The sequence below is a fragment of the Amphiprion ocellaris genome, chromosome 13, assembly GCF_022539595.1.
Source record: "Amphiprion ocellaris isolate individual 3 ecotype Okinawa chromosome 13, ASM2253959v1, whole genome shotgun sequence".
Classification (NCBI taxonomy): Eukaryota; Metazoa; Chordata; class Actinopteri; family Pomacentridae; genus Amphiprion; species Amphiprion ocellaris.
The window spans coordinates 35,112,591-35,131,632 of NC_072778.1; the positions used below are offsets into that span (position 1 = coordinate 35,112,591).

The window sequence follows — 19,042 nt, forward strand, 5'->3', positions numbered from 1 at the left end:
TGTCCTTATCGTCATAAAGAAGCTAGAGCAGGAGCGAGTAGTCTGCACTTAGCAGCAGATATGCATGCCAACTGCTGTTAGTGGATACGCTGGCCTTTGTGTTCTGTTCAAATAAACCATTTTCAAGGCAACCTTGGGAACCTTACATTAGGCCTCAACTTAATAATAAAATTAGAGAAACTTTCTTCAGATTAAAACACTTTGTTATTAAGTGAGAGCTGGGGAATTCAGTTTTCTTTTAAATTTTGCTTGAGTAATTTTAATTAGCACTGGATAACCTTCCTATAGGCAGCACTTATGCCTGCTCAGAAAGCTACTGTCAGGAAATTCGTGACAAACTATATCTTTAGAGTAAAAGCCAAAATGTTTCATCAGGAGCTTAATTGTAAGAAAAAGATTTCCCTCCCAAAAGAAAGATGAAATGTAATCATTCAAGAACCTAAAACCTTCAGAAAATGAGAAGGTATCAAATTGTTAAGTAATAAAAATGAACTTGCTGCTGTCATGGGACTAGTTGTAATTTTGTGATCCTCATAAGTAAAAAAGGAAAGAGATGTGTTATCCTGTTCACTTTATTGTTGCCTACCAAGAGACTGTTAAATTCTTAAAAATCCTCTTTGTTCACTTTACATGACTGTCCACAAAGCAGAGCCATTACTTAAATTAACACTTTCAGATTTAGAGCTGAATGTTTGCTGCATGCTATCCAATATGTTAAATAAGATTTAGCTGCTGCGACCACATAGTCCAGACTGCCTGCCCAGTTTGTTTCCTCATTTGTACTGTGTTAATTGGGGTTTTTGCAACATCAAAGTACGGGGCTAGAAAACACGTGTTTCTTTAGTAATGTAAAATAGAGAGGTTGGTTGATTACTCCATCAGTGAATCGACAGAAATCTTCCCCTTATGAAAGCTGAATAAAAATTTTAGTCATTGTTAAAGAAGAATGCCAAACACTGGTTGGTTTCTGTTTCTCAGATGTAAACCTTGGGGTATGGGGATAATGAAATTTCCACTCTTTTCTGACGTTTCATAAATAAAACCATTCAGAACAGATTCTTCTGCCTGTTAAGTGGTTAGCAGTTTTTTTTTTGTTTTTGTTTTTTTTGTGGAGTTTGCAAGTGCTTGTGTGGGTTTTCTCCCACATTCCAGAAGGAATTTAAAAATCTTTTCTGACTTTTCATCAATAAAATATCTGAAGGCATGCGTGGTAGTTCAATTAGTGATTTTAATTTGGCTGTGAGTGTTCGCCTTGCAGTGGACTGACAAACTATTCCTGTCTTTCATGGAGATGGAGAACAGATTTTGATTGTAGTGTTACTGCTGCTGTCTTGCGTGTAATATGTAGTTGAATGTTATTTTTTTTCTTCATAAAGCCAACAAGACCCACTCCTGATGTATTCCTTTGTGTAAAAAGAAAATAATAAAAGCTTTTCCTCCTGTGCCTTTATCTCACAGGGAGTGGTGTAATATTTTGATAGACCTGTAATAAGCCAGCATGTTTACTTAACACCAGCAATACTTCTAGACTCTGCAGTTTGCCTCCTCCATTGCTCATCTCCTTGTGGAGTCCAGCTATTGTAAACATTTCACATTCTTCCTCTCTTCTTTTTTTCACCAATGACTCCCTGCCCAGGAATCCCCAGTCTCCTCTCTTCATCTCACCCTGTTCTATTGTTATTATATTGTAAGAAAAGCAAATATTGTTTTCCTGAAACACTTCTCAGAGAGGGCGCGATTGTCAGTTTTATTTATTCGCATCTTGGCTGCCATCCACAGTGCTTTTATGTCAAAAGAGGAGGACAGCTGCACGGTGATGAGATACGGCCTATTGTTTGGTTTAGTGTCTCATTTTGTTCAGCACCAGTGATCATCTTGTGTCTTTTTTTATGGGAAAGGTTTAAGCTTTATCCAGAGCCTTTTATAGGGAACGAAATCCAAAAAATATGGGCAATAGATTTTCAACTTCAAAGGAAGGAGATCATGCAGCACCTACAGGGACACCTTAGGTCCGTATTTCAGTGTTTCCCTGACAGTGATTGGCCTACAGCAGGGGTCACCAACCTTTTTGAACCTGAGAGCAACTTCAAGGGTACTGAGTAGTACGAAGGGCACCTTGTTTGATGCAAACTTCCTCAATAGCAAACTTGTGCCATCATCTTTAAACAATAATAAAAATAATGAAAATAATATGTAAAAAGACTGATCACATTTATGTTACTTATTCCTTACAATAATTAACAACGATTTCCACAACGACGGTAGGAAACACACACACACACACACACACACACACACACATATATATATGGAAATCTGTTCCAATATTTAAAAGTCAGAGGTATCCCATCTCTGAAACTTTGGTAAATATCTTTCTTGGCAGTTTTGTATGAATCAGCATATTTGCAGCATTTTCTTCAACATCACACCAGTTACATTTCTGTGCAAATTATCACTTCTAACATTTTTAGGAAATCATTAACTGTCATCAAATCATGCTTCATTTGTGCAAACTACCTTTGTAACACTTTTGAACAATTCATGAACTCTGTCCAATGTTTGTACAAATTATCAGTTATTTAAGAAAAAAAAATCAATTCTTTCACATTTTGAAATGAATCCTATCACATTAGTACTAATCACCAGCATTTTTCACCAGCATTGCAACATTTTTAACAGATCATAACAACAAATCATTACATGTTTTCTACAAATTATTTTTCACATTTTTGTGTAATGGCACGGTGTTTTGAATGACAACATGTTACCTCTTTCTTTGTCTGTAAATGTGTGTTAGTGGGAAGCCTGGCATTGCAGAGCTTATCATGTCTTACCTTTACCTTGCAGCTCACAGTTCAGATGGTTCAGTTTCCCAGTGATGTTCGTTAAAAATGCCAGGTCAAGAATCCACTCAGTGTCCTCAAGCAGCGAGGTGTCTTCCCCTTTGGATTGCATCAACTCTTTGATTTCGGCCAAAAGTGACAAAAAACGCTGCAAAACTGGTCCCTGCTGATCCATGGGGTTTCTGTGTGTAGTAACAGGTCACCATGTTCAGCTGACGGCTCCTCCAGCAGCACCTTCAATGTCCTGGTTGTTTAGCTTTGGAGCCATTTATGATCTTCACGACACGAGTCATCACATGATCAAATCCGGCCACTTTTGTACATCCATATGTCCTGCTGGTGAATGCTGCAGTGGTAATGTAGGAATGTTGGGAAGTCTGGATCACCTCTGCATCATACAATGAAGCCTGCATGCCGACTAGTCATGGAGGAGCCCCGTCCGTCGTAACTAAAACAAGCTTTTCTAATGGTACATTTTTCTCCACGAAGAAACTTTTCGCGGCGTATTAGATGACAAAGCTGCCTTTAAGGCTTTCTGTCCACCGCCTGTCCGTAGTGCGCATACAGTCCGTGTGCTACCAGGTGGCTAGTTAGCATGGAAGCTCTGTAGCGGCTAAATTAGCGTCTCTCCACATTGTGCCGCTTTGCCGACGCAATAGTCGCCCCGCAAATAGGACGCATATCTTTCACTGTCGTGAAAAAGAAGTCTTCCTCCCAGTCATCGTGAAAATAGTGTTTTCTCTTTCACTTCTCTGTCATGTTTTGGGTGTAAAAACCACATCTAGCTTCCTCTGCGTCCGGACGCTTCAGCAGAGTGACGTATAGTTGGACATGCGCAATGAACTTTGACTCGGACAAGGTCAAAGTTCATTTACACCGAAAACGTTGTTGTTTTTTAAAAAAAAAATTATAATGTTGTAATTTAAAATCTGCATTAATGTAAGTATTTCCGATTTAAAAATAACAGCAACTATAATTTTTTATAATTTTTTTATAAGGAATTTCATGATGACGAGTGTTCTTTTTAGGACGTGTTGGGGGCAACTCAAATGGTCTCTGCAGGCAACCAGGCGCCCGCGGGCACCGTGTTGGCTACCGCTGGCCTACAGGGTTGGGGTTGGAGTATTTCGCTGATGTGTGAAAAGTTGATTACAGTATCATGGGAGAAGTTTTTTTTTCCTTTTGCAATGAAATTTCTGGCTTTATCTAACATCAACTTGGAAGGCAAGTGCGCATCAGCTAAAATAAGTGATCCATGAAATAAAATAGGAAATGATCTCATGCAGTATGCATATACAGTTTCAACACGGGTCAAACTGGGCCCAGGCAAACTAATTTCTTCCAAGAAACGGCGACTTAATCAACTCCACATTTGTTCATTTAAGTCTAACGTGCCAAAATACAGAACAGAACGAAAGTACAGTAACACAACAGCAGGCGCACACATTCCTTATGTTACCGGTTTCATGTGTGACTCATCAAATTGTGGGCTAACGTAAGCTTAAGCACTACGTATGTCACATTAACTTGTCTTCCCAGAAACGTGACATGTACAGACATGTCGGTATGCCTTCCCTTGGCTCCTCTCTCTATCTAGTCAGCCCTGTTGTCACTCTGTGTTTAACGTCGCTCTATCAGAGGTTAAGCAGGCAGTGGCATGAGCACTTCTTCATTTCTCATTGTCACAGGAAGTGCTGACCATTGTTTCATGTCTTATAACAGCCTGAAAAAATGAGGGTGACTGCAGGGCCGGTTCACTCTAGTTTAACCCTTCACGTGCTTTGTGTAGCATGCAGACATCAGTCGGGATGGTAGTGATTTATGTTTGGGTATTTTAAGTGCCAACAGCAATGTAAAGCCGGGCGCCTCTGTGTTTAATGTGTAAAGATATTCTAATGAACGTCTCCTGTGCTGCTTCAATCAGCAAAGGCTCTACAGTAATATGATTAAAGTTAAGAAGTGTGCAACACCGTGGCAGCTACGTGGGTGAATTTGTGGACAGTTGTGGAAAAGTTTTGAGGTTGTCATGTCTGTGGTGCCTTAATAGAAAAATGCAACTGTTTTTAACCACTTAGTTCTTTTCAAGTTTTTCCCATTGTATCTTTCACCTCAGTCACGTGGCTGATAAACTGTTGAAGAATGGTAGGGATCCATGCAGCGTTATATTTAAGAAATATGTGCCATTTTAGTCCATTTGACCTCGGTTTTCTAAACCACATTTACATATGAAAACCATCTCAAATATCAGTTGTAAATATCCTGAATCCAGTAAATGTTATGGTTTTAAATATGACGCACTGAATATTTATAGTGGATATTTTGAATGCATTCTCTTTCATTCAGGCATTTGAGCAGTTCAAAAATATTAATGAGTACAATTCTATAAGCCACTTAGTGTTGTGTGGGATTTAATTTATTAGTTTATCTTTCACCTTTATTAAAACTGGTATCACCATATTGTGACTATATTTATCATAGATATTTCCAGTGTAGTAGAATACATACTAATATAAGAAAAATGTGTAATTGTGTGAGAAATAGTGTTGCAGTATTAATTGTAATAAATTGGAATGAACATTTTTCTGTGTAATATACTTTTACATTGTTTAGTTAATATACATAAAACATAGGAGAGGAGATTTAAGATAACACCATAGTAATGGCTGCTTATACGAGTGTTTTTAATTAAACATTGTTTTTAATTGCAGCCTCTCTTTTCTTTCTTCAGAGCTTTCAAAGCAGGTGGAGACCAGAAGGTAAGACTGAAATGCTGAGCTCACCTCTGTATGAACACCTGGATGGTTTGGCATGGACCACCGTGACACTGGATTTGAGACTTCCCTTAAGCGTTACTCACGACTGGATTCAACAGTCTGTTATGTCACTTTGTGTTTAAATTCATCTGAATCACCTGCGTTGCCAAGTTCTCACAGAGTCCGTGCACTGTGCATTAGCCAAGCATCAGTGAGTTGCTAAATGAGTTGTTTGCTGGATGGAGTGTTGTGAATGTTGCTTTTGGAATTTCCTGTAGGTTATTTTGTAATGCCTTGCACAATCCCTGATAGCAGATAAGCACCAATGCATTTGGTTTTGCTGTCAAGCCTCTAGAGAACCACTTGTTCAACTGATTGCTTTTAATAGTACAATTGTGTCATGAACTGCTTCGTGCTGCACGCTGTGTTTATAAGCAGCTGGCACATCGTACAAACACAAAGTCAGTGTTCCATTTTAGTAGGTGTACTTTTGCAGTCCATGCATAATGCTCAGTGAGAAATCTCATTAGTGAGACATGTCAGTTATATATGACAGTTTCTTACTTTGAGCATTTTCATTTTAGCAGCAGTAACAGATTACTTTGGCCAGTCCTTGGCAGGCTGCCAGCACAAGTAAAATGGTTGTGTTCACACTTCTTAAGCACTTCTTCCATGTAGAGAAAAGCCTTCAGGCTTTGACAGAGCTGCTGCTGCAGTACAAAGTAATCATTTGCTATGAGAAAATATTGGCTTGCACTGGAAAAGCTTGGGATTGTGCAACAGCTGACAGAACTTTTTGTGCGTCTCAAAAAAATGTGTAACTGCATGTCATGCACTGTGCTGCATTGTCTTCTTCTCCCACACCCTCACAGGACTCACTTGCTACAGCTTCTGCTCAGCCAAAGTACTCCTTTGCCCCAAGCACAACCATTAACAAGATGGCGAGGCCATTTACAGCAGGTGGTGGTAGTGCCAACTCAGGACCTGTTATTAAACCTGTGGCCTACTCGCCTAAACTTAACACTCAACGCTCACAAGGCCATGCCAGTACACAACAGCCACACAATGGGTAGGTGGATAAATAGACACTATTGCATTTGGAACCGCAATGTGACTAATGTGGTTTTAATGGTATTCCTGATGTCTCATTATTCTGCTTTTACACAAAAGAGAAAATAACTCCTTTAGGATTTAGAAGAATTTAGTTCAATCACTGTGGCAGTATATTGCCAAAACTATGTCACAGAAAAGATAAATATAACAAATGTAAGCTGACTCACTGCAGAGATCAACTGAATGACACTGCCAATAGTTAAAACACACAATCCTTTCTCTCGAAACTTACACTATTGCCAAACACACGAGTAGTGATGGGAAACTGACTTTATAGATTGTTAAGATAAACTGTGAGTTATTCACATAGGTGGGAATATTTAGCTGAAATATACAGTTCTACAGTGGAATTACCAGATGACAGAAGCAGAGGTTTGTGATTGATGTGCCAATAATCAGTCACAGGTTTACAGTCCTATAAACTCTGTTTGTGTTTTTTGGCCACTGTGGATGTTATGATTTATTTTAGCAAATATTGATTTTTTTTTCCAATCAAAGTTTTTGTTCTTATCCTCCTTACTGTGTGTGTATGACTTATTTTGTGAGGACATAATCTGTTTACTCTGTCACGTTATGGAGAGATGCATCCCTTTTGAAGACAAAGGCAAACCCCATAATATAAATCTGTACATTTCACTGCAAAGACTTAGTGTAAGGTTAGTCCTCTGAAGTGTTGTGTGTCTGAGAGAAAGGAGGACAGAATTAATAAAACATTGTTTTTTTTAAGCGTAGTAACAATACATTACACAAAATTGAACACACAACATATTGTATGCAGTATATTCTTGCAAAAGGTCTTTTTAGAACCCGTTTGGTATTTTAACAGATGGATTATTGACTGACTGATTATTATTTGTGTCTTGCATCTCCAGTTAGTAGTCTGCTAGAAAGAAATGGAAAAGAATGGAATTTGAAGTTTATGAAAATACTTTTAAACTTTCTCTGCACTGCACTTTGGACTTCATTTTTTAGAAGCTGGGTTATGTGGCATAGTATTTGCTTTGTAGTTACAAACATCACTACATCAGTCAAAAGGCAAAATTGAATCGCTTCCTTATGTGCACTACCCTTAAAAACAATTCAGTTTTGTGGTGAGCGCACTAGAAATTTACAATCTCTCTGTCAACATTTACTGACTTGCAGAAACTGCACGACCGCACAGCTATTTTATTTATTTATTTTTATATATATATTGGCTGGTAATGGAAAACTTTGTTTAAGTTAATTTATAAATGAATGAAATATTATGGTCCAAAAGTTTAAAACTTACCAGAGAAATCTGTTGTCTCTCAGATAAATATTTGATCTGTTGCACTGGAAAAGTGAAGTTTCTCCTTGAAAGCTTCATTGATCAATTTGTCTTCTGACTTGTTTTGTTTGTTTTTTTTTTTAAATTTTGCTGCTCAGTTTTGAGATTTTACAAGGATTCTGGGAATTTATTTTTTAACACATTTTAAGGAATCCCGAAAGTTGCAGTACGGCATGAAATGGTCTTCAAGCATAGACCAGTCCAGCTCCTGTAATTTGGGTCATGGTAGAGCTCTGACTGCAACCACTGGTGAGATGTGGTCTCTTGCTATATTTAGTCTTCCTCATAAATTCTGCTGCTGGGTTTTCATACAGCTTTTACTGCCCTGGTGCTCTTCTTCTTCTTCTTCTTTTTTTTTTTTTTTAAAGTAACCTCACTTGCTTACGCTAGAGAGGTTTTTGGAGTTTCTATCTTGATGTCCACATTCCCCCACTCAACTTGAGAAAGAGTGGAGCTTAATCATAACTGTCAGCCCAGTTTAGGGATGACATTGTTGTGTTTTCCACTAAAAAGCAGTTGGATGGAAACAGCGAGAGTCTGATGCGTCTGGGCCTGGAGTATTAAAACAGGTTTTGTGTTCTGTTGTTTGCACAGAGCTTACACTGACAATGCGTCACCGTCATGGCATTTATGATTATTTATGAGGTATCTGAGTACAAGTAAGATTTAACTAAGAGCGGTGGCACAGAAATTAGTTTGGGTTTTTTTTTTGCAAAAGCTCCATTCATTTACATAACTGTGTAAAGCGTTTGTGTACTGGGACAAGAGGAGCAGAACAGCAAAGGTTTTGTCTCGGCCCACTGAGTCATTGTGGGTAAGGGTGACAATAGATGATTTGACAGACAAACAATGCTGTCCTTCTCTCACAGAGCCTGTTGACAATAACCGCATGTGTTGTCACCTATTGCATGCTTTCTGCATTTTGCCGTACTTCTGACCTCGTCTCGTTCATCACCTTTGCTGTACGTTGACATGTTCTGTTTCTCCTTTTCCCCAAAAGCTGATCTCTGATCCCTTTCTTTCACTTTGTGTTTCCCTCTTTACTTTTAACTCTACAGGTGGAAGCTCTTGACAAGTTAGTATATTTCTTCCCTTCATTTACAATCCAGTGTAACGTGAATTGCTTCTTTGCCTTTTAACTCATGTACAGTAACTTGCAGCACTTTAGACCCTTGAGCTCTCAAAACAAAGCAGTGTATACTTGTGACCTTTCACAGATGGCATATCCTTACCGACCGGTTTTGTGTTTAAAAAAAGTGTTTTAGTTGGCTAAATTAACTTAAAGTTGTCCTACAACTTGCAACTAAATGCAAAGATTAGAGAAAAATCTAAAAAAAGTCATCTTTAACGCATTATCTGGGTTCCTGTTGCGTTAGAATCCATGACACTATTTCCTCATATAATTTCCTTATCCTTTGCATTGGACAAGACTAATAATCTCTTTTCTCATTCTAAATCTTCTGCTGTTTAATCACTTCTCCTCTATCTTTTTTCTCAACGTTTTTATTTGATCTTTGGTCTATTCCACAGGGGTGAAACAGCTTACTATGATGATATCTACCAAGTGTCCAAGTAAGGGGCAGCTGCATGCTGGCTGTGTTGTCATTGCAGTAGGTTATTTATGACAGGAGAGAAGAGCCGATTCTCTTTCATAGATTCAGTGATTGGGTTTGCATAACAGAGATGGCAGTTCATTAGTGACTGTTCATTTTTTTATCCTCTACTTGCTTGTTGATTTTTGCATGCTGCGGTTGACCTACAGCTGTGTTGAAAAGATGTCTTTGAAATGGCAAGTTTCTGTTTATGCTCCTTCATAAGTTGTTTGTTGGAGAAAAAAAAAAGCTTAATTAGGTAGAAAAATCTTTCCACCGACAAGGCTAGAATCTGAAGCCTGTCAGCTTTTCTCCCTTTGATTTTAATGACAGTTATAAATATGATCTCTAATGCGATAATGTCAATTTATGAGACTCCAGAGTGTCCCCAAGAGAAATCTTGGTAATGGTATCCATTAAGTTCTCTTATTGCGTGACACTAAGCGTTAAGTATTGCATGATCTGTTCAGGCTGTCCCCTATTTTCAAGGTCACCTGATGACTGCGTGAGTGTTTGAGTGGGTGTGTGAGTAGTCCCTAGATGGGATTGTGTTAACCACGCCTGCCGTGTGCTGCTGCTGGGTGTGTGTGCAGGCACGGCCTCAGGGTGGAGAACATCCCCTGTTTTATCCCCAACGACCGCAGCAAGAAGAGGCTGATCGAGGACACTGAGGACTGGCAGCCTCGCACTGGCACCACCCAGTCACGCTCCTTCCGCATCCTCGCCCAGCTCACAGGCACCGACTTCAGTAAGTCAGGGCCTCAGCCAGACATAACTGAGAGCGATAAGTTGAAGCAGGCCTCTCTGACGATGTGTAGAAAGGAGGCCTGTTGCAGTTAATCTGCTGTGATTTAATCATAGGAAGTATCAGTGTGAGTGAAAGTCGGATAACTGGTTTGTCCATTTTTCAGTTGTGGAGTCTGACACATAAGCTAAACACAGGAAGAAACAGCACCATTAAATATAATGAATCACTTGTTATATTTAGTCTTTGTATGTAATCAGCTGGATACTTGTCAAAAGCCAACAGGAGGTGTGTGTGTTTTTAGTCAGAGAGGTGTTCTGATGTGTGTCTCTCCTGAAATTCTCAGTGCAGGACCCAGATGATGAAAACATGAAGAGGTCCAGGTAAAAACCGGATTGTCACTAATTTGAACTCTCACAAGTATTTGTGTTTGTGTGCTCATGTGTGTGGAAGCTTCAGTTTGGCAGAAATATCTCAACTTTAGTTATTTGTAGTGATTTCGCTGCTATAGATGCCAGCATGGGTGGTGTGATTTGCACATTCCTTTTGCATTTTACATTTTTAAATGGTGTGATCTGAATATTAGTGCAAGAATGTGTTCGATAGCATCATTTAATTTGCTTGTTTGCTTTGTTGTAAGAATTTAGATGAGAAAATTGAGGTGTTCTTTGTGATAAATGTGTAGCTGAAGCCAGCAGCCAGTTAGCTTGAGTTTAACAAAATCAATTCTTCTGCATCTACCCAAGTCTGGCTGTATCATGGCTGTGTGCGTTTTATTCCTGGAACGGACTTTGCCGTCAATGAAATGACCAATCACATTATCTGTAAAATGTTCTCCTACAGATCAGACAAACAAGATACTATTTAAAGAGTTTTTGTTACCTTGGAACAGAGTCAGACTTGAAGTTTCTTTCTATTTCAGGTTTTTGTTGAATATGAAACTCTAACCAAGAACGTGAATAAGCATATCTTGCAATATCCTCAATTCTTCTGTTAAATATTATTTAATATTTTCTCTACAAACCTATCCCATCATCTTCCTCTATATACTTTTTCACCAGTTTTTTTCCTCTTCTTTTTCACACTTTCATTTTGTACACTTTACTTCCTGCTCTCTCCTGCTTGTTTTATTTATTCTCCCCCCTTCAATCTATTCCCTCCTTGTCTATCTCCATTTCATATCTGTTGCCTGCGGTCAGGGAAAAGTTCCTCACTGAGATTCAGAGTCCCCGCTATGCCCGTCTGAGGGATTGGCACCACGACAGGTCTGCTCGCGCCCTCAATATCAAATCCTGAGCGACGCCCTGGGACGCAGAGCCCAGCCAGAGCCTGCTAGCAATAGCCACACCGCAACGACTACATGACAAAGACGACGAAGATAGCCGACTGTCGAATGGCAGTTCACAAATTCACCTTTCAGATACTGATGGACTGACAAAGAAGTTTGGGGAAACAAAGAAAAGCAAAGTGACAGTAGATGAAACATAGCCTAGATGACAAAGCCCAAAATGGAACCTTGCATACTGAGCCTAAATATAAGATCTCCCTCCGAATTTCTGACTTGATGATTGTTGACAACACTGTGGACCACTGTGTCTGTAGCCCTGTTCTCCATTTCACACAGCGTTACTTGGAGTAAACTGGTGGGAAGGTGGGAAGGGGGGGTCTCAGCAGTGGGAAGCACCTTTCTGTTCGTTACTCTTCTTTCATTGTGAAGTTCAGACCCTCCTTTGATCGCTCTCTCTCTGTCTGTTTACATATTGAGTTCTTCATCCTTTTAAAGTTTTCATTTCTGATCCCCTCATCTAATAGGCTTCCCCAACCATTAAGGAAAAAAAAAAGATAAATCTGTACTTTTGTTTTTTTCTGCTGTCATCAATAATATATAAAATATAAAACATCTGAAAAAAGCAACTCTTGTTCCCCTGTCCTTTCTTCCATGTTTCTTTTCCTCTTGTTTACTCAGCACAAACCTTAAAATGATAGATTTCCTGATAACAAACTATTATTTCCTCTTTTTTTTCCCTTTAGCTGAACACTTGCTTTACTTACCGTGGCGTACTGCAGAGGAATGATTATGTAGAAACGGGGCTTTCCTCTGTATTTATGCAGGTCTGAATTAATGGAGTGTCTTCTCAAAGATCAGGGTTCAAGGTTTTCTTTTATTGCCCCAGAGAGAAAATTGTTGTGCGTTCAGGCATAAAAACTACTAATAGGCATACATGTAAAGTAATACACATTCAGAAAGTGCAGCGGTAAACAGTAAGGAAATGCAGCTTTTAGTCCTTCGAACATGCCTGAAATAAAAATATCTTAAGTGTTTAAAATGTAATGAAAAAGATCAACATTACCATATTCCTGCTCTGTCGAGTAAGTGCTGCAGTGCAGAGGCCCTACACATGAGACTTAGAGAATGATTCCTGTTGATAGGAAACAATATTTCATCAACACCAGCTTTTGATTGATAGGAATCATGTACTTTATTAAACGGTATAAAAGGAAATAACTTTTAAGGAGTAAGAGAGCATCTGGGAATAATTCAAAAACCTTCTCCATGGACAAGATTGAAAATGTGCTTTTTTCCCCTTTTAGGTGGCAAAGAGAAAAAATGTGTAGTGGTTACTAGTTTAAGGTGATATTGCCTAATGGTGTGGGATAGAAACATGTGAACAGAAACTTGGCAGGTGAAGCCTGAATGCAGTAATGAGAGCAAGAGTAGAGAAGGTGAGTAAAAAGACAAACCTAGTAGAAACCTGGCCTGTAGTAAGAAGCTATCCAGGCAGCAACCTCATCACATACTTACTGTAAAATCTGACAAGTTGAGAGGAAAACATCAAAGCCACAAAGACAGTATTCAGCAGATGATAGTAACAGGATAGAGGGGGAAAATTACCACAAAAGAGTCAATTTACAAAGTGAATAATAACAATATTCAGAGAATATAGAGTTTAGAATATGAAAAAGTGCGTATTAGTAACTAAATTGTAGTTATTACATTAAGTGTCACGTAAATAACAATAAAGAAGAGGAGAATGAAGGATGAAGCATGTTGCAAACATTACAAGACCTGAAGTACCTGTAGAAATACAACCTCTGTGTCCTCTTAGGCATGTGCCACCATTATTTGACATTTTTGTTGTTGAATTCATGCTCCTGCAGTGCAGCATTATCCTCACCTCCTCACTGGGTGGAAGGTGACACATGTCAGTGGCTTCTTGCTCCGTGAGAAATCAAAACCTCCTCTTTTTCCTCTGCCAGATGCTGAGCTGCCAACAAACGCCTCTGTTTTCCTCGTTGCTCAGGTCGATGTATCCCACAGGAGAGGAAGCTATAAAAAACAGAGGTGAATCTGAAATCAGAGGTGCAAAGAGTGAACAGGAAAAGTGAAAGGAAAAATTCCATGTCAAAGGCAAAAAAAAAAAAAAAATGTGTCTGCAGTCTGTGAAGCAGGAAGTGTGCACCTGCATCACATCAAGCCTCTTGCTGTGCAGAGGAAGGGAGGAGGAGGAGGTTGAAAGCAGTGAAAATGTCAAGAAAACATGATCCAGGCTGCTCCAGGTGGGAAGAAGCCGCTGTAGAAGATATGCTCCAATTTGCACCTACAATCGTCACCTTAGTGAGATGAACAAATGAAACCTCTCAAAGTTGTGTGAGATGTCTGTACCATTGGCCTGTTGCCATGCAGGGCAGCGTGGCAGGGGAGTGCAGGCAGGATCGCAGTGCTGACTGTGATGCTGTTTTGTGAGTTGTTAGGTGGGGTCCCTGAAGGCAGGCTTGTCGGCGTTCAGAGTGGAGGGCAGCTGACCCAGGCTTTGTGTGTCAAACAGGATGAAACAAGCTCTGTCCTCCATTTGACCGGGCCGCCAGAGATCCTTCTCATCTCACCTTCTTGCTTCCTTTCACTTTCCTTTAGTTTCTCTGTAAAAGAACTACTCCTTAATTCAGAAAGCTTTGACTTCCTCACTGTCAACAGCCCTGCAAGCCACCGTCTTGCTATTGCGAAGGGATTTAATGTCCTTTATTATTCAGACTATGCTGTTCTGAAAACTGTTTTTATTCTTCTTTTTGCTAGATTGCTTCCAGCTCTAAGTCTGTAACTTCTCCTGCCTGCTTCACTTTTTTCCTTGTGTTTAGTTGTTTGGATGTGTAAAAAGTATAATTGATATGCAGACTTAACCTGATGGAGGCACTACTATAGAATGAGGCTGATGCAGGGTAAATCAATCCACATTTCCTCTTTTTCTTTGCAAATGAGAAATGATTTCATCATCTTTCATTAGTGTATCGTAGATGGCACAGTTGATGATGTAAACATGATGGATGCCTAAGGCGGTGTTATATTTTTTCTCGAGATAAGACATCTCCAGAGCTCACTGTCTTGGCTCAGAAGTTGTTTTTCTGTCTCAGTCAGGGTTTGAAGATTTTCTGAATATAGTGACGCTTTCTGCGGGTAACAGAACTTTGAAATGCAGAAAACTCTTTATTTCAACACTCCTGCACATGCATGCTTGAAGCAAAACTGTTCCGCATCCAAATGTGACAGCACAACGTGTCTGATGAGTTTCAAACTTTGCCTGTGAGTGATGTCAGTCAATCAGAGACGATCTTCAGGTTTTGTCATTGCTATCATTAGAGTGGAAGCTTTTGAACCATTTTGATGCAGAGATTGTATGTTTTTTAGATGCACATCTATTTTTTGGCATTAATTATTTGAATTGCATGATTAATTTGCATCACAATGGTTTGTAAAATCATGTAAAATGCTCTGCAGACACAATGAGGTGATGGTAACATCTCACTGTATTTTTTTTTTACTGCTGGAGAAAATTGCATTCCAGGGCGTTTTCCAGGAAGGTCCTGTAGCTTAAGATCTGGGTCAGGGTCGGTATTTGTAAATTTTAACTGGTCGGCATCAGCTGGAAGCTAAACACACATTCTTTTTTACATTCCATTATACAAGAGCATATTTAACAGGTTTGCTTTCTGGAGGTCATTAATCCTGAGAGAAGACTTTGTCATGGTTTTCCCATACTAGCTAAACTCTCACAATGCTCTGCGCTTTACAACACAGAGGTGTCCGCCTCATCTGGTCATTACACTATTAAAATGTAAGCAGCCAGGTACTACAGCTACTCTACAATACTTGAAGTGTGTATTATCCAGGATAAGAGTATCGGGTATCGGCAGGTACTAAATATTAAATTACTTAAATTGCATCAGGAGCAATAAAAAACAAAGCATGGTCAGGTCATCGCTAGCATTTTCTATAACATTTAGCTGAATCTACGACACTAAACCAGCTTGTATTTTCATAACAGGTGGGAAAGCCATGCAATCCTGTAGATACTGATCAATAGTAATGATGATTCTCAGACTCATTCACACAGTAGGTGATCTGTGGCAGTGTAATAGAGGCCGCTATGGATGCTGATATCCAAACATGACATTCATTGAGAAGTAACCATGGTTACTGAGCTTTGTGAGTCTGTGCTGTGCACGTACCTTTTCTAATTAGTCATTTTCTCCCCACAGCCTTGAGCCAACTCCCTCACCTGCCAAGGCCCAAGCAGCAGATAAACCAGATGGTGAGTTTCTGCTCCCGCTGATGCGTAAAAAGAACCCAGCAGCCTCCAGTAGAGGTTGTGCTAATAGATTATTATTCTTAAGTGTCAATACATGATCATCAGCAGCAACAATGTCAGGCAAAGCTGTCACAACAAGAGCGTATATATGAACTGCTCCTCCTCCTTCGTGAAATTATTCAAAGTCACTGCCAAGTCTTTTAAGTGCTGTCATTAAATCACCTTGTTCCTTTTTGTCCAGACTCTAAGACTGCAGCAGCAAGCAGCTCTGGTCAGTCCTGCAGACCACCGTGGGTCACTGACCCGAACTTCGCTGACCGCTTTCGACCAGACAAGACCAGCACCGTCGTGACCCAGCACCAGCAGCTGGCCCAGCCGACGCCTATGCAGAACCGCAGCTCCATCCTGCAGGCAGCTCAGCAGGCCCCTGAAGACAGTGGGAGGACCCCAGTATGTGGCGCCTGCAACAAAATCATCAGGTGAGACTGAAGCAACCCGTCCACACTGACAGTTTGATTGATTGCTTTTGCCAGAATAAAATACTTGCAATGTTTGCTCCTTTCAGAGTCCTGTTAGAGATGACACATAATTTAAGACAGTTAATATGCACAGCGACAGACTGTATGTCTGCTGCAAATTAAGTTAGTCAGCATAATTCACACAGTTTGGAGACATCTTGTTATCACAGGGGACAAGCATTATCCTGACATTTCACTGATAACGGAAATCCTACTTCTTATTCTGGTCACTATTTCAAGCAAACAGAAGAGCGTTTTTTGGTTGTTTTTTTTTTTTAGCAAGTGACGGTATATAGTTCTAAGGACAACTAAAAACATGTCTCTAGTTTTTGTTCTCATTTCACAAAGAGACCAGTTTTCTCTGTTCCTTTGCTGGAGCTTTTCATATGCGCCGTCTGTGTTTCCTTTTCAAAATTATTAGATTTCAGTAAAGCGTTTGATGTGTTGTTAATGTGTGTGCTTTCCAGGGGCCGGTACCTGGTGGCGCTGGGACGTTCTTGGCACCCAGAAGAGTTTACGTGTTCACAGTGTAAGGCTGTCCTGGAGGAGGGGGGCTTCTTCGAGGAACGAGGGTCTGTCTACTGCACCAAGTGCCACGATAGCCGATATGCTCCTAACTGTGCCAAGTGCAAAAAGAAGATCACAGGGGTAAGAGCTGCTTTATCATGTCCAGGAAAATCTAAACTCAGAGCTACAAATATGGGAAAGACATTATACATTTAAATAGAACTGCTGCTTCACAGTTGTCTGTGATTTTTTTCCATACAAGAACATCTGGACGTAGTCTCCAAGGCGGAAAGGAAAATAAGAAAAAATGTCCAACATTTTCCCCCCTTATCAGGAAATCATGCATGCCCTGAAGATGACCTACCATGTTCAGTGTTTCAAGTGTGCAGCCTGCAAGAATCCCATCAGGAACCAGGCTTTTTACATGGAGGAGGGTGAACCCTACTGTGAGAGAGGTGAGAAACTGCTTTCAACACATACTGTACTCCCTGAAGACCAATTTATGGTTTCCACATCCCAGTGCACTGACAGATGCAGACTTGGAACATGGACACACATTCATATTATAATATATGGTCTACGCAGACATTCACATTGCCCATAACATTAAACACAGAAAAACAACCTGGGCTCCCATGTATGTTCCTGAGGCTGGCTGTGACTTTGCACTTTTCACAGGATATAGCAGCTACTTACAGATTGAGCTGTAGCACTGTCAATGCGATTATTCCTGAGGTGCGCCAAGCGCTGTGGAATAGCCTGCAGCCGGAGTTTGTTGCTTTCCCCTCTTAAACACAGTAGGTGGCCATCACACTGGATTGCTGGAGAATTTTGGAAGCTCACACTGTGTTTGGCCTCCTTCTGCGGAACGCTTGCAACAAATTAAAGCACCTCCAAAGTCCGGCAGCAGTTACCTCAATTACAACTCCTTTAGTCATGAAATAGAAAGCTGTGGATATGCACCGATCTTGTACAGCCTCTGCTGATTGCAAGCATTTGGTTTGAGCATCATTTCTTTTCCTGGCATCTGTGCAGAGGCCTACAGCAAGAATTGGCCTGAACTTTAAATTAACATGAGCAACCTAAATAAAAATGCAATTGGTTTAGATATGAAAATGATGGAAAATAAACAAAGAAATTCCTTTACTGTGGTGGTATACAAAAACTGGTGCAGCAGTTTCACGTTGTGTTAAGGTTTGATTACAACTTTGTACTAAACACCCCCCGAAAATTTACACTCAAATTTCACCTTCATGCTTCAGGATAGTGATCACTGTGATAGGTGGTAAACTGTGCTCCAAGATAAGTTGTTTATTTGTTATTATGATTTAATGTTTCCATCAGTCTAAAATCTGAATTGTCCTTTCCAGACTCAATGCAAATGATCAAATCCTCCAATCACGTGTCTAGTGGAAAACAATGAATATTTGTTATAACTGTGTAAATCTGTCAGCATCTTGTCACAGTAAGTTGGATTGAAAATGAATAAAAAGCTTTTCTCAGCTGTCACTCAATGTTAAGTTTGAATGTGTTGTCCCTCAAGGACGTTCTTGATGATACCATGAAAGAGATCAGGGTCAGTATGGTTAGAAATCCAGGACAAACAAGTGGCAAAAACATTCAGTAGCAACAGACAGTGACACCCACAAGAACCCCGGTTTTAACCGACAGTTCAAATGCTGTATGGATTTAACACAAGTTTAGTATTACCGATAATACTTCAGCAGAAAATATGAAACACTAGCTGAAAGAAAAAAGCCTGCTCAGTGCAGATTGATTGGTTCCAGTACCAACTGAGAACATCTTAACCCATGTAAGACCCCCTGTAGCTTCACACGTGGTTCAAGCCTTCCATATTTATTCTAAATCTGTACTGGCCTTAAGTACACGGCTGAAAAGAGGGGAGCTGACATCCAGCATTAAGTTTGCGATTGTGCTTCTTTAATAAAGAATGTTTGATCTTTTTTACTTGAAATGGATGTCATAGCTAAGATCAGTGCAGTTCATGCTACATACCAGACTCTGGGCTACAAAACACAGAAAGAAGTAGTCTTGCAATCTGCATTCTGTAATGGAAGTT

General features: G+C 39.9%; 1 protein-coding gene across 5 annotated transcripts in view; it reads left to right on the forward strand.

Moving 5' to 3' along the window:
- Positions 1 to 19,042, forward strand: part of pdlim7 (PDZ and LIM domain 7) — a 32,555-nt gene that overhangs the window by 11,018 nt on the left and 2,495 nt on the right. For all 5 annotated transcript variants that reach the window (XM_035941806.2, XM_023295828.3, XM_023295829.3 and 2 more), the window contains 6 exons: positions 5,572 to 5,599; positions 6,469 to 6,665; positions 15,888 to 15,940; positions 16,179 to 16,416; positions 16,923 to 17,103; positions 17,297 to 17,417. In XM_035941806.2, coding sequence (XP_035797699.1) covers positions 5,572 to 5,599; positions 6,469 to 6,665; positions 15,888 to 15,940; positions 16,179 to 16,416; positions 16,923 to 17,103; positions 17,297 to 17,417 — 818 coding nt within the window. The remainder of the gene's footprint in view (positions 1 to 5,571; positions 5,600 to 6,468; positions 6,666 to 15,887; positions 15,941 to 16,178; positions 16,417 to 16,922; positions 17,104 to 17,296; positions 17,418 to 19,042) is intronic.